At 46.4% G+C, this 13,862-nt stretch overlaps 2 protein-coding genes across 34 annotated transcripts in view; both read right to left on the reverse strand.

Annotated features, from left to right (window-relative positions):
- The window catches only part of Bmp8a (bone morphogenetic protein 8a), a 29,954-nt gene extending 26,744 nt beyond the window's left edge, over window positions 1-3,210 (reverse strand). Inside the window, exon 1 of the mRNA XM_015484732.2 lies at window positions 2,521-3,210. Coding sequence (XP_015340218.1) covers window positions 2,521-2,851 — 331 coding nt within the window. The 5' untranslated portion in view covers window positions 2,852-3,210. The remainder of the gene's footprint in view (window positions 1-2,520) is intronic.
- A 3,750-nt stretch (window positions 3,211-6,960) lies between these two features.
- Window positions 6,961-13,862, reverse strand: part of Macf1 (microtubule actin crosslinking factor 1) — a 334,558-nt gene continuing 327,656 nt past the window's right edge. For 23 of the 33 annotated variants that reach the window (XM_048815714.1, XM_048815707.1, XM_048815706.1 and 20 more), the window contains 4 exons: window positions 13,055-13,266; window positions 12,376-12,486; window positions 9,446-9,575; window positions 6,961-8,413 (listed from right to left, as the gene is read on the reverse strand). In XM_048815714.1, coding sequence (XP_048671671.1) covers window positions 8,157-8,413; window positions 9,446-9,575; window positions 12,376-12,486; window positions 13,055-13,266 — 710 coding nt within the window. In that variant the 3' untranslated portion in view covers window positions 6,961-8,156. The remainder of the gene's footprint in view (window positions 8,414-9,445; window positions 9,576-12,375; window positions 12,487-13,054; window positions 13,267-13,862) is intronic. The other 10 variants (XM_048815718.1, XM_048815716.1, XM_048815715.1 and 7 more) reach the window with 1 other exon arrangement.

The raw sequence follows: 13,862 nt of genomic DNA on the forward strand, positions 1-13,862 counted from the left end.
AAGAGTAGAGCAGGACTCACCCAGGTCCCTAATTTTCACTCAGCCCTAGTTCTTCCAAATCCAACAACTTCAGTTCATCACCACCCCTGTCCCTGGCTGCTGGGACCACAGGAATAAGTTAGTCTGGTTCAGGAAAGGGTCAGGGCAAAAGCACAGATGGCACCATCGAACCTGCCTAGACTGCTGCCTGTTAGTGCTGTTTGTTCCTCAGTTTCTCAATCTGGAACACAGGCACCTGCCTCTCCACTGACACAGGGTGGGGAAGGATTCAGGAAGAACATGCAGAATTGGTCCTTCCTCTCTCAGAAGAGGCCAGATAGGTCTGAGAAGCTCGAGCACAGGAGTGGAGCAGAGCTGTGAGAAGGTTCCTCTGATACAGAGCCCAAGATCAGGGATGGGAGGCATCTCATTAATCCAACATCACCCCTGCAGACTGGATGAGATGCAAAGGTACAGATAATGGATGCAGATATGCAGGAAGTAAGGGGAGGCCAGGTGGTGGTACAAGAACCTCAGGGCTGTGCCCTGCCTGAGCATAGGGAGACCAGGGACAGGATCCCTCTGCTCCACACAGTAATAGTCCCATTTCTTCATCCTGACCTAGAGGAGCTAAGGGTCTACAGGCTGTTGTTGAGTGAATGAATGAATGAATAGACAGACAAGTGGGGCAGGGTCACCAGCTCTGACCACAGCCTTGACTCCCAATGCAGGTCCTGGAAATCATGTGGGGCTTCCCAAGGCACTTGCTCCCCATGGGGCCTGAGCTTTGGTGGGAGGCCCTCATGAGACCTCAGCTCTGGGTCCCACAGACTGCCATCAACAGTCGGGGACCTGGAGGGACACGCCTCACTTCCTGGGGCCTGATGAAGCTGACAGGAAAGGTGGAGCTGGAGGTAGCAGGGTGGGAGCTGGGTCAGCACCACTGGAACTCTGCTATTAGACCCCACAGTGGTTCTGGGGCCCAATCTTTGGGGTTGGGCCTGGGCCTCTAACACGGAAGAAATCCTGGTTCGTGTCTAATCCCCACATACACCCTTGGTAATTACCAGTTAAAACTACTCTGGCTGAGAGAGTTCTAGAGTGCAGTGAGTGCATCAGAATAAAGAAGGCCCTTCTGAGGGTGCCGCCCACAGCCAGGGCTGCACAAAGACCTGCTTGTTAATCCCACAGCCTCAGAGGCCCAGATCCCAATGAGACATGCAGAGAAGATGGAGGAAGAAGATGGGATTTGGAATCCAAGGCCTGACAATCTAGGCTTGTCCTGACTGGGCCACATAGAAGCTGTCTATCCTAGGGGTACCCTTGCTTCTTTGGGTCCCTCTGTCCTCACCTGAGTGGTAGGGATGGAGACCATGGCTGTTCACAGGACTGCTGGGAGAATCAGGAGTGATGCTCTGTGTGGAGGGGGCTGGCAGTCACAGCAAGGGTCCTGTCCCTATTCTCACCCCATCACCTGGTCCCCAGACCCAGCCTGCTGCCTGTCCCAGCCCAGGCCCCTACCTGTCACTAGCCACAGACAGGAGACAAAGTGCATGAAGGATATGACCAGCAGTAAATACTCAGGACTCTACATTCAAAAGTAGTTGGGGAGGGGGCTGTGGCTGTGGCTCAGACTCAGTGGCAGAGTGCTTGCCTAGCATGGGTGAGGCACTGGGTTCAATCCTTAGCACCACATACAAAAAAGAAAAAAGCAAATAAAATAAAGGCACACTGTCCATCTACAACTACAAAAATAAGTAATAAATAAATAAATAAAAAAGAGTAGTAGAGGGAAATGTCTTTGAGATCTTTAGGCGAGGTTTCTGCAGATAGGAAGAGCCAAGATTTTTTCTGGGGGAAAGAAGAGGGTCTAAGCTGTCCCTTGGGTCATTCACAGGCCTGGATACTCACTCCCTGCCAGGCCACAGCCCAGGTGCAGGGAGCTGTCTGTCCACTCCTTCTCCAGCCCCTCCCTGACAGCATACTCCACCCACAGGCTCAGTGCTGCACAGGGAAGAATCTGCTATGTGAGGACTCAGGCTTGTGGGTCAGCTCTGGTCACTTTGATGATGACCACAGGCTTTCACACTGAACTTTGTCCCTCTCCTCAGTACCGCCCTTATCACACTAACAGTATCACAGCCTCTATTTACTCACCAGTCTTCTCAGGACCAACTGTCTTCCTGGTGCCACCCAGGTGGGTCCCAACAACATTGGATCCCTAAGCCTGGGTGTGGTTGGAGACAGGGTGAATGTATCCCCTGGAAGTTCACATCCTGACTGCTCCTGTCCACCTCACAGCTCAGGGAACCTGGGCCACCTCTTAGACCTTCCATTTCCTGACCACTAGTCTTCCCCCTGACCTCCACAGTTCCTGTCACAGATCCCTGACTATCTGCCCAGGGCAGGTACTGGCACTGTCCAAGGATGCGCAAATTCCCCTGGAGCCCAATTCACTCCCAGGAGTGCCAGCCTGAGGCTGCCGTCACTTCCCAGACACCAGGGGTCCTTGATGCCATCCTGGGGCCCCCTGCAACTCACCCATGTTGACAAAGCTCATGACCAGGTCGGTGCGGCCCAGGTGTCGCTCCGGGTACCCACCATCCTCATCGTCGTCGCCAGCCATGGAGCGGTAGAGGTCCAGCATGAAAAGCGGGGCAGATGCGGGCACCCGGGCAGCAGCAGATGGCGCACGGGGCCTGGGTGGCCCGGGCAAACCGAGCACCGCCAGAATCTGACGCTGCATGTCGCGGTGTTCTCGATCGCCCAGCCGTCGTTGGGGACAGTTGTGCAGGGGGCGCGGGTCAGGGCTGCCTCTCAGCGCGCACAGCGCCAGGCCCAAGAGCCAGAGCTGGGCGGGGCGCCAGGCCATGGCAGGCCGGTCCGGGGTACTCAGCCCGCGCGCATCTGCTCCGTAGCCCGGCCAGGGAACGCCCCGACGGCGAGCAGCAGACTGAGCTTTTGAGGTCCGCGAGACACAGCGGGCGTCTCCCGGGGTCACAGGGAATTCCCAGAACCCCCTACGCGCGGCACCTGTCTGGGCTCTGGGATGTGGGGAAGCGGCCGCCGCAGCCACAGGGCATAGGCTACAGCAGAGACTGGGACTAATCAGTCTGTTGCCGTCGGTCGGTCCCGCCAGCTGAGGACGCAGCGGGCAGGGACAACCGGCGAGCTCGGTGGCGATCCCGGCCGCGCAGACCTGACAGTTACCTCCTAGCTGCCGGACAGTCGGTGCAGCTCTTCAGCCCCGCCTCCTCCCCGAGATAGACCAATGGGACACAGGGGCGGGGACCAGGCGCAGAACCTGCCTTGGGTTGCTGCTGGAGTTGCGGGTGGTAGCAACTCGAGGTGCAGCCCTGTGTTTGCGGGTGGGTGGGCTGTCGAGAGTTTCATAGGTAGGCCTGGCGTCAGCGTCATCGGGATGGTCCTGGGTTCCCCACCCACCCGAATGCGAGCAATGCAGGGCCTCGTTTCGGAAGAACCCACAGTCTCGGAAAAGCAGGCACCTGGCGCTCCGCAGGGCGTGTCCTCCAGCGCCCAGCGGGGCGGAGATCCCAAGTCCTGGTCCAGCCAGCCGTGAGACCCGCAGCCGCACTTTAGTGCTCGGGAGACGTTAACGGGCCTTACTCGCACCTTCAGGTGCCATCTGGAAGAGCTGGGCAACTACACCCCGAAGGAGGGGCACGTTCCTCTGCCAGCAGCAGCCGGCCTCGGGTCCCAACTAACAGCTCTCTGCCGTCTCTGGAAGTCCCCGCGGTTCTCTGTGTGCCCTGTTGTGGAGGCCTCCAACGCGTGCTCAATCTTTTCTCCCCATGCGCCCACCCAGCGGGCCCCGCGTGCGCACTGCGTTCACTACTGCTGATCCTAGCGCTTGCTACAGGTGCTAGCTAGCCTGCCTCTGACACCTAAACTGAGCTCCGAAGGCTGGAAGGAATTGGCTCCGTTGGACCGGAAATGTCAGTGGGAGGAAAGTGCTGCAGTAGAGGGAATGGCCTGTGTCAAGACCCTTAGATTCCAGGGAGCATCATAATAGCAGGTTAACAGCACTTGCCTCTTGCCAGGCATGTAGAGTGTGTGTGTCCTGTACCGTTCTGTAATGTTAATATAATTGTTATGGGGTGCACACAATTGGAACCCTCTTTTTGAAAAAAAATATTTTTAGTTGTATATGGACACAATACTTTTATTTATCTGTCTATTCATTTATTTATTTGTGGTGCTGAGGATCAAACCCAGCCTCACGTGTGCTAGGCAAGCACTTTACCATTGAGCCACAACCCCAGCCTCTGGATCCCTCTTTTTAACAGATGAGGAAGTTGAGGCACAACTTTTTTTTTTTTTAACAGATGAGGAAGTTGAGGGTAAGGGACTTTCCCCAGCTGATACAACAGTGGAGCTGGCCTGGGGCAGGTGGTCACCTAGAGGTTAGCTGTTCATTGAAACCCAGAGAGCAGGGCAGATCCAGGAACAGAGGCTGGAGGGGCTGCCAAGGGATGGACCACAAAGGGCCTTGCAGGGAGCAACATAAGGACCTTGGGCACCTAGTAATTATGATGTCTCCCATGAGAATTCAAACTTAAACCTCCAAATAAAGGTAGAATGTCCAACCAAACCACATTTTGATTGGTAACTTCAAGGTTTTAAATATCAACTAATTTTTTTTTCCCGAGGCAGGGTTTTGCTATGTTGCCCAGGTGTTCTCAAACTCACAATCCTCCTGTCTCCACTAAAATTGTAATGTAATCATTTGTTAGTGTCTAGATTTTCTATTACCCAACAAAAAAAATTTCCACACTCCTTGCAAGCCCCATAAAAACACTGAATTTTAACCTAAGGATAATGTGGAAAGTGACCAATTTGAGACCAGAGCCAGAATGCAGAGAATGTCGATTACAGGGAGACTGAAGTCAGGGTCTGGAATTGGGGGCAGGTACAGCAGTTGGGAAAAGAGGGGACTGACAATGAACCCTTCATGGTGATGGGATGGAGAGGCAGAGGAGAAAGTTGTTTAGGAGACTGAATCCATAGGTTCTGGGGACAGGAGGGCAGATTCAAGGGGTTGTTCTTGTCAGCTGGGTCAGGGGCTGAGTCTCCTGCCCACATCCCCTTCATTGTCCTCTCTGTACCCTGTGCATCCCCATGAATCCACACCACAGCATTTGGAGCCTCTAGTCCAGCTGGTAATTTCCAGGTTATGTTTTGTGCAATGCTTGGCTCCTAGCTAGACAGCAAGCAGCCCAGTGTTGGGCTGATTCTTAGGACAGAAACCATTTATCTTGATTTATGATGAGTGGAGATAGCTGTCTCCCAACAATGGCTTCAATTTTCTGTAGACCTAAAAATAGCAGGTTTTAGACTCTCAAAAGGATTCAGCCCACAATTCAATTCATCAACAACCAGGGTGGTTGTTGAGTGGGTGGCCTTGAGCCAGAGATGAGCAAATGAGACCCTGTCCTGAGCTGTCCTCACTTAACAGAAGTGGCCATTGACCAAATTGGTCATTTCAAAGGCAAAATGAAAGCTGCACTCCCAGCCAACAAAGAGCCTGGAAGAGCAGAGGAGAGGAAGCCATGAAGTGAAGGCCAGTTAGTATGAGTGGAACCCCAGACCAGCAGACCTGGGAGGGGACTGAGGTGTGGAGGGTTTCTTGGAGAAAGTAGTCAAAAGAAGGATTTTTCCCAGTTGGTTGGTGGCTTTGTGACTTGAACGTTACTTAACTCCGGCTGTTTCTCTTCCATAAAAGGGAACTTGTGATTTTAGGATTGGGATGAGTATTAAATGAGAATGTACACAGTGCTTGGCACAATCACTGGTCTGCAGTGAGTACTCAATAAATGTTAGCTGTTTTTATCACATCATTGAAGATCCTAACAGACACCAACATTTTTTAAACCATTTTTCAGAACTATAATTCTATTTCAACCCTTGTTCTGGTCTATTTTGTACATGGTCTCACATACAGGTACTTGTTGAGTGGAAATACACTTTCTTTGGGTGCCACCACTGCTGAACTTTACTGGAAAGACTTAGCATGCTTCTGTTGCCAGGAGGCCTAGAGGCAGAAGTCCATGGGGGTGAAAAGTTCTGCAAAGTTCTGGCAGCTTGAAGAACCCTAAGCACTTCCTTGGGACCCATCAAGTTGTACACTTCTCTAATCTGGAAATTAGGCCTCAAAACAGCTTTGGTAAACATATTTTGCCAAATTCTTGTATCATAATGGGAAGGTGGTCTGATGACCAAGAATATTGATGGTCTGAGCTTGGGCCCTTCCTATCATGTTGTCTTTTTCATGTTATTAGAATTAGTTAATTTTGGTTATTCTTCTCATTATAAAGCCAACTACAGGCTGGAGGAAAGAGAAATGCCAGACTTAAAGAAGTCAAGGATCAGGTTTAAAGTGCATTTCTGCCATTTACTCACTCTGTGATCTCAGGGAAATCACTCTTCACCCGTTTTCTCCATGTAGAAAACAAAGGAAGTTAAATTGGATGCATTTGAAACGGTATCTCTGCCCAACTTCCTACTTAAACCTGTAGATCCTTGTCTTCCAAAATAAAAAGATGTTTTCTTTCACTGGCATGGAGTCTGGGGAGCAAAGCAAGCCTTCTGTATGGTAAAACGATGACCAATTTTGCTTCCACTTCTGAAATTCTACCATTTAAACAGAATATTATATTATGGGATATTATGGGAAACTGGCCCATTGCCTCAAACCCCAGGATTTTGTAATTTCTAATGTACGAAATCTTTACACATTGCTATTAGTTTAATCATGTAAGTGGGGCAGATTCTCTACAAACCTGTGTATGTTTGTTGCCTTGTTAAACAAAATTAACAAGGATTAAACTGTCAACAAGTTCTAGATCCATTAAGATACTCGATTTGAATAACGTATTTTAAGTACCTACAACACTATTATACATTAGGGAACACTTAAATATAAGATAATGATTGAAAATAAAATCAGGAATTACAAAACAATTGTTACTGCAAGCAATTTTAATACAAAATGTGTCTTGTTTTTAAACAGTTCATTGGTAGAGCTTCAGTTTCTTCCTCAATTAAGACCAATTGAGATAATCACACAGCAACATGGTCGGAGCTGTAAGAGGAACAGCAGCTAAAAAACAGGAGCCCCAGACTGCCCCTCTTTGTGGTCACTTGGTCAGTTGACTTTTTTACGCACAAAAAAAAAAAAAGACAGAAGCAGACAGGACTGGTGAACGAGTGTGCTGGTGTGCTCTGTCAGAGAATGAGCAAGTGTTTGTCTGAGGCCCACATTTTCAGAATAGGCTTGTGGAATTCATTCTTCAGTTTGTGGGAAGTTGATCGACCATTTGAATAAATAGAAAAAATGCCAGATAAATAAATCTGTAATTCGCAATGCCACTAAGGATTCTCCCTCACCAAAGGTTTGGGTCCTGGTGAGTACAGGAGTAATTGGTGGCAAGGCTGAATAATTACAAATCAGTTTAAAACCCCAATGTTCTGACGTTTTATGAACAGTTACATTTACCCCTGAATTCTAGCAGCTATGTGTCCTTTAAACACCCAGTACTGAGACAGTACTCCAAGACAGTATTGCAATAAACTCCTTTGTTGTATCCTGTGGAAACGCCACCTAGATTAGGATTCCTCTCTTCAGTTAACATCACACAACATTAAAACAATGGAAATGCAGTAGGTGCTCCCCCCTCAGTTCTTGCTAATTGAGGTGTCTTGTGATTTATAAAAAGAGTTCCTTAAACACTGCAGGATTCTTATTTTTTTTTAATATAATTTATCTTGCTGAGATAGCAAGTCAAGTTTATAAAGAAGATGCATTTAGGAATAATCCTAAAAGATAAAGCAGGTTTACAACCCCTGCACCACGCAGAAACCCTATGAAGAGGCTTTTTTTTTTTTTTTAATACACATTCGCATCTTGACCTTTTCACTTGTTTTTCTCAAATATTTCTGGACCCCATCCATTACAGGGTTACCAGGAGGCAAATTTTATCTACATAAATATTCACATGAAAATAGTAACTTACAAAAAGAAAAAAAATAAGGCAGCTTCATAACACAATTATTCTTTTACACTTTTAACAATATAACTTCTCCCGTTCAGAATAAATATACACCCAATGTGTGGAGCAGGATTCAAAGAGGACAGCGGCATGGGTGCCTGTACAGCGTTATCGCTTGGGCCCAGGAGTCCTGGGGGAGGCAGTGCTGGTCTTCTTGGACATGGTCGGGATTTTGGAAGGTTTGGTGAGCCCTCTTCTGGAGCTGCCCTGGCCTCCTGCAGTGCTGCTTTCTGAAGTGTCTGAACAAGCAGACTGCGTCTCTAAAAGGTCAAAGTCAGAGGCATCACTTCCTCTCCGGCTGCTGGCACGACTCCCGGCTCGACTCCCAGCCCGACTCCCAGGGCGGCTGGCTGACTTCTTAGGGTCTGGAATTCAAGAATAAAGCAGAAGACTTTAATATAGAAGATATGAGGTGGAAGAACCAGTGACCAAACGACAGGGTAAGGTGCTGATCCTGATTCCACCTGATTGCTGTGTAGGCTTGGGCAAATCACAGCCTCACTAAACCCTGGTTATTTCATCTACACAGTCCCTGAGTCTTTCTGGCTTGTGAGTCTACTTGAGAAGCTGGCCTCCTGAGGGACAGAAAGCAGCTTCTGCCAGCAGTGCTGTCAGCTGCCATGCCCCCAAAGTGGAGTTAGTGGGTCTGCTCCAACTTCAGCACAGATGGGTGAGCATTGAGATAATATGCAGGTAGACAGAGATGGAGGTGAAGAACTGGAAGCAGAGGGCCAGGAAAGAAGCTGAATTCCCAGAAGCAACATCAGCCAGTAAGCAGATGCAACCTTTCCTTGACTTTTTTCAGTTCACCACTGGCTGTAATAAATATAAGGTGTTGGTAAAGTTACTAGCAAACTGCCCAGCTATGGACTAGCCCTTTCTTCTTTCATATTCTTTTAACTGTGATCATTTCTGATCAACAACAGGTGGCTCAGCCGGGTGTAGTGGCATACACCTGTAATCCCAGCAACTTGGGAGGCTGAGGCAGGAGGATTGCAAGTTCAAGGCCAGCCTTAGCAACTTAGTGAGAACCTGTCTCAAAACAAAAACCAAAAATAAAACAAAAACTTCCCCAAAAGCAAAATTCCACCATCACCGCAAAAAGCAATAAACAAACAAAACCCCCAAACAATGAGGAAAAACCCCAGGTGGCCCAGCTTTGGGAGTGGAAGTACCAGCTCTCAGAAGGCAAGGTTAGAGCTAATTGTAGTTGGAAGGAAAAGCAGCAAAGGTCATTTGAAAACCTGCAGGTCCTTATTTCTGGATACACTAAGTGCTGTTTTTTATCTCTAGCTCCTTGGGGGGTAGGGATCACTGTCAGCAGACTTCCCAGTTCTAAGCCTGGCCATGCACACTCACCCCTTGCCTCACACATACTTCACTGTTTAAATACTTACCTGCCCGATTAGTTTTGGCACCTGTGGAAGCTGGGGAAGAACTATTGCTGGTATCACCAGCAAGGGACGTTCGGCTAGAATGAAAAGTTGGTGTTGGTCGTTTCAACTTGCTGCCTGCTGATGGAATAACCTTAAAAAAAATTTTTAAAAGGTCATATTTACTTAGTGAAATCATTGACAAAAATTTCATTTCAAAAAAGTCAATGTAGCCTCTTTATATCTGATCAACTGAAAAACAAATTAAAAGTCCGGGAAAACAAAGACATATTTTGAAAGTGTCCTATGTTCATGGCTTCTGATGATTCCCAAAGACTTTAAGATCTAATTAAAATTTCAAAATGCCTAATACCTTTTATTTTGCTGACAAATTTCCACTAGAAATGGAAAAAATCTTCAGGCACTAAATTACCACAGTTATAACAAACAGAAATACAGTAAATGAGCAAAGAGAAAAAAAAAAATCAAAAAAATCCTGTGAATCAATATTTTGGGGAGAGAAATTAAAAATGTTAATAGATTCAAGTATTACCCAATTTCCATCATAAGGTGCAGTAACTTCAGTCAAGATCTCTTAGTCTAATATCCTTGTTGATAAGTACAGATAAAATTACTTGACTTTAGGCCAAACAGCTGAGAAGGACTGTGATCAGAACAAGACTGAGGATCCAGGAGGCCTGGGTTTGCACCTGGGCTGTGACTGACCCAGTGTCTTTGCTTCTCCCTGGGAAATGAAGGGTAAATCCTGCCTTTCCTACTTAATTTTACCATACTTTCTCTTGGTTAGTACTTCCCAGCCCAGGGAGGTCCCTAGTCTTGTCCTCTTGCTCTTTACTCTGCCTGGACCATTGTTGCATAATCTCCTACCCCAGCAAATGTGTAGCACACCCTTCCTTTCCCTCAGGAGCTCTGCTGAGAGGCTGACCTATCAGAGAGGTCTTGCCTCACCACTCAAGTGACACAGCTTGCATTTTTGCTTCTGCAGTTTTTGCACAGTACTATCACTGTCTGACGTACATGTACACTTGCTTGTTGCTGCTTTCTCCCATGTAAAGCTTCAACTCCATAAAGGCAGGGACTTTTTTTAAATCCATTTGCACCTAAAACTGTCTGACACAAAAGAGGAATTTGATAAAACTTTGTTGAGCTGGGCACAGTGGCGCATACCTGTAATCCCAGTGACTGGGGAGACTGAGACAAATGGATGGCAAGTTCAAGACCGCCTCAGCAACTTAGTGAGGTCTTATCTCAAAATAATAAAAAAGGTTGGGGATGTGGCTCAGTGGTAAAGCACTGGGTTAAATTCCTACTACCAAAAACAAAACAAAAAACCTTGTTAAATGAATAAATGAAGTATAGAAACATTTTCTAAACTGGGAATTATGTGTTATTATTACTGCTACCAGTGACCAGTAGGAGCTACGTTTTTCATACCAACGTGTGTGTTTTAAAGACAGACTTAATTAGGAGGATAAAGAATACTTGAAACACTGTTTTAAATCATTCACACCACAACATGCTATTTTTTCTTTGAAATCAGTTGCATAAATTGTTTTCCAGGACCTTTAAGATGTTTATACAGATAGATAGGAGAGTAAAGCAACCCACCTCACTGTGTTTGCTGTGTTTAATTTATAAAGGAAAGGTAAAAGCAACAGAAAGTGATTAACACTCAAGCAGGAACTCTCCTGGCCCACAGGAGAGGAGCACCAGTTTCAGAAGCCATCCTTCCCCAGCGAGCACTGTTGCCAGGAATCCCCAGCTCTAGAGACTCCAGGCTGGCAGGACATGGCCTGGCAACAGGACATCAATGAGTAAAGAAACCTGAAACCTCAAAATGAAATGAAAATAAAAAATTATACCTTAAGACAAAAGCCCATCTACCAGAACTGTATGAGAATTTGCATTTCATAATTAAATGTTTACAATTTTAGAAGTTTTGAGATTTTCATGAAACTGGAGCCATTATGAAAGAGAAGCAAGATCAACAAGTCAAATGTTGGGGTTTCATGGCACCAAGTCCCCAGATCATGTTCTAAACCAGAAAGATTTCTGAACTAGAGTTTTAGGTAGGAGCAGGATGAATCCCAAAGCAGTTCATTCACAGCCGCTGCCTTCTTATGCCTCCCCAGTGTCTGCCTGAAGCTTTTCCTGACAAAAGACAATGCCATGCTTTGAGGCACGAGAACCCAAAGTTTCCCTGTAGGAGCCAGAATGCAAACATGTACTGTGATCAGACAAGCTGCTGGTCCATGCTTTGTTTCTGAAACATTGCTCTTCTAAAACTCTTTAGGCATTTTAACGGCTGCATTTGAACATGCTTCATTGCTGGCAAGTGTTTTCAAATCAAAGCTACAGAAACCCACTATGCTCGGCCAAGGAATTCAAAAGTTAAAATCAGAGTCCCAGAGCAGTGGTCACTGATACTGCGCTTGCCTGAAATAGACAATATCCATGCCTTGGGCCAGTGTGGCAGTACCAACCACCCTGGGGAGGTGTCAGGGTGGGTGGTGCCAACCACTCTCCAGTTGTAAGCAAAGATAGAATATTGGTGAACATGCGCCGTAGTTGAATTTCAAGTGTTCATAACTCGACTGTGTATCTGACATTTGGAGACTCCAAGAGGCCCCACTATAAACAAAATGAATAAACAAGTCACCAGGAATGACCATTATTCACCACACTGAACAAATATCATGTTGAAGACTGTTACAAATTTGATCTAGTTTTAGGTATCTCTCAATTATCTCCAATTTTGTTGAATCCGAGTTAGAAACTCCTGAAAACACTTAACCAGATGAATCAGCTGTGCCAGAAGCACATAAGAATGAAGGAGAGATGGGCTTGTGTCAGGAAGAAGAGCTGGGCAGGTTCTTGAAATGAGCGAGGGCTTCATCTTGACCATCTCCCCACTCAGCAAAGCCATACTCTACCTCGGGGCTGGGCAGCTGGAGGTCAGGACAATGGCTGTCCCTGACAGGGGTGCCAGCCTTACTGTTTACCAACCAGGGTTTGTCATAACAGCGAGAGAACTGAAGTGGAGTCTGTGAAACGAAAATCCAAAGGGAAGGAGGGGAACAATTGAAAGTGGAACAGAAAGGGGACAAATTTGGAACATAAATAAATAAATAAACAAATAAATAAAATAGAAGACACTAAATTTTAAAGAAATAGAAAACAAAATAAAATGCACATCAGTCCAACAGGACAAGAGGGACCAGGCAGAAAGGCAACAGCATTCCTTATACATGACCAATTGAAAGAGTAAAATTATTTGTTAGCTCAGCTGCATAGACAGTGCTTGAGTTTTCAAAACTAGGAACTCTGGGTGTCTCAAATTCAAACTAGCAATGACAAGAAAGAAATCCTTCTGATGTAACTGGCCTGAATGTGTATTTATGTTGTCTGTGTATTTAATGTTGTCTATTCCACTGTAAACATTTTAAAGTCTGCATATCTGTGTATTGTGCCAGGGCCTGGACATACTAGGTAGAGCTGGTTGTATGTTTCTATGTCCCTCTCTTCCTGGGAGTCTTTCAGAGGCTACCCTGAACAACGAACACTGCCAAGATGGGAATGGGGAAGGAGGCCATAAGGGAGGTCAGCACATACCTTGGTCCCACTGGCGGGGGTTGCTGGAGAAGATGGCATGGATGTACAGCTGTGGTTACTCTGACTAGCACTTGAGCTGGAGCGGGTGGGAGAAGCTGCCCGGGAAGATGGTTTGGATCTTCGACCTCGTGATCGAAAAGGGGTCATTCCCTGGGATGCCCCCTCTGGTAGGATGAATTTCTCTCTAAGTTCGATGTTAGTTCTACCTCGTGCTAAAAAAGGGGATACACACACACACACACACACATACACAATGTCAGTTAATCTTAACAATACATTTTCAATGGTTGTATAGGAGCTTGATCCCATGAAAATAGTTACTTAACTTACAGGCCTTGTACCATCTGTGGATTCTTTAAAAACAAAGCTATATCCATGACTTATCAGCTTTGTTATAATTCTGACCCACAACAGACACAGGGACTCAAAATATCCTAGCTTGTGATAATAAGCAAGTCTCTGTGTACAGAGTACCATCCTGTTCTGCTGTCCCAGTCTTGCTTTGCACTGTTCCCTGGGGTAAGCATACTGTAACTGCTCAAGGTGAAGCAGGCACAACAGACCACAGGGCGCCAATGTTAATCAAAACTCCTTTTCTCTCTCATAGGACGTGTATTTTTTTGCTCAGCATTTGCAGGATATGTGATAAGGAAATTGGGGGAAAAAAACACATTAGTGAAATTGACATTGTCTAGACTCTTTTGTTTGAATTCAGTCAATCACAATCCAAAAGATAAGGGTCTAAGGACTCAGAACAGTAAAAAAAAAAAAAAAAAAAAAAGATGACAGAATCATTAAGAAGTAAACA

Source organism: Marmota marmota, unplaced genomic scaffold (assembly GCF_001458135.2).
Source record: "Marmota marmota marmota unplaced genomic scaffold, marMar, whole genome shotgun sequence".
Taxonomy (NCBI): domain Eukaryota; kingdom Metazoa; phylum Chordata; class Mammalia; order Rodentia; family Sciuridae; genus Marmota; species Marmota marmota.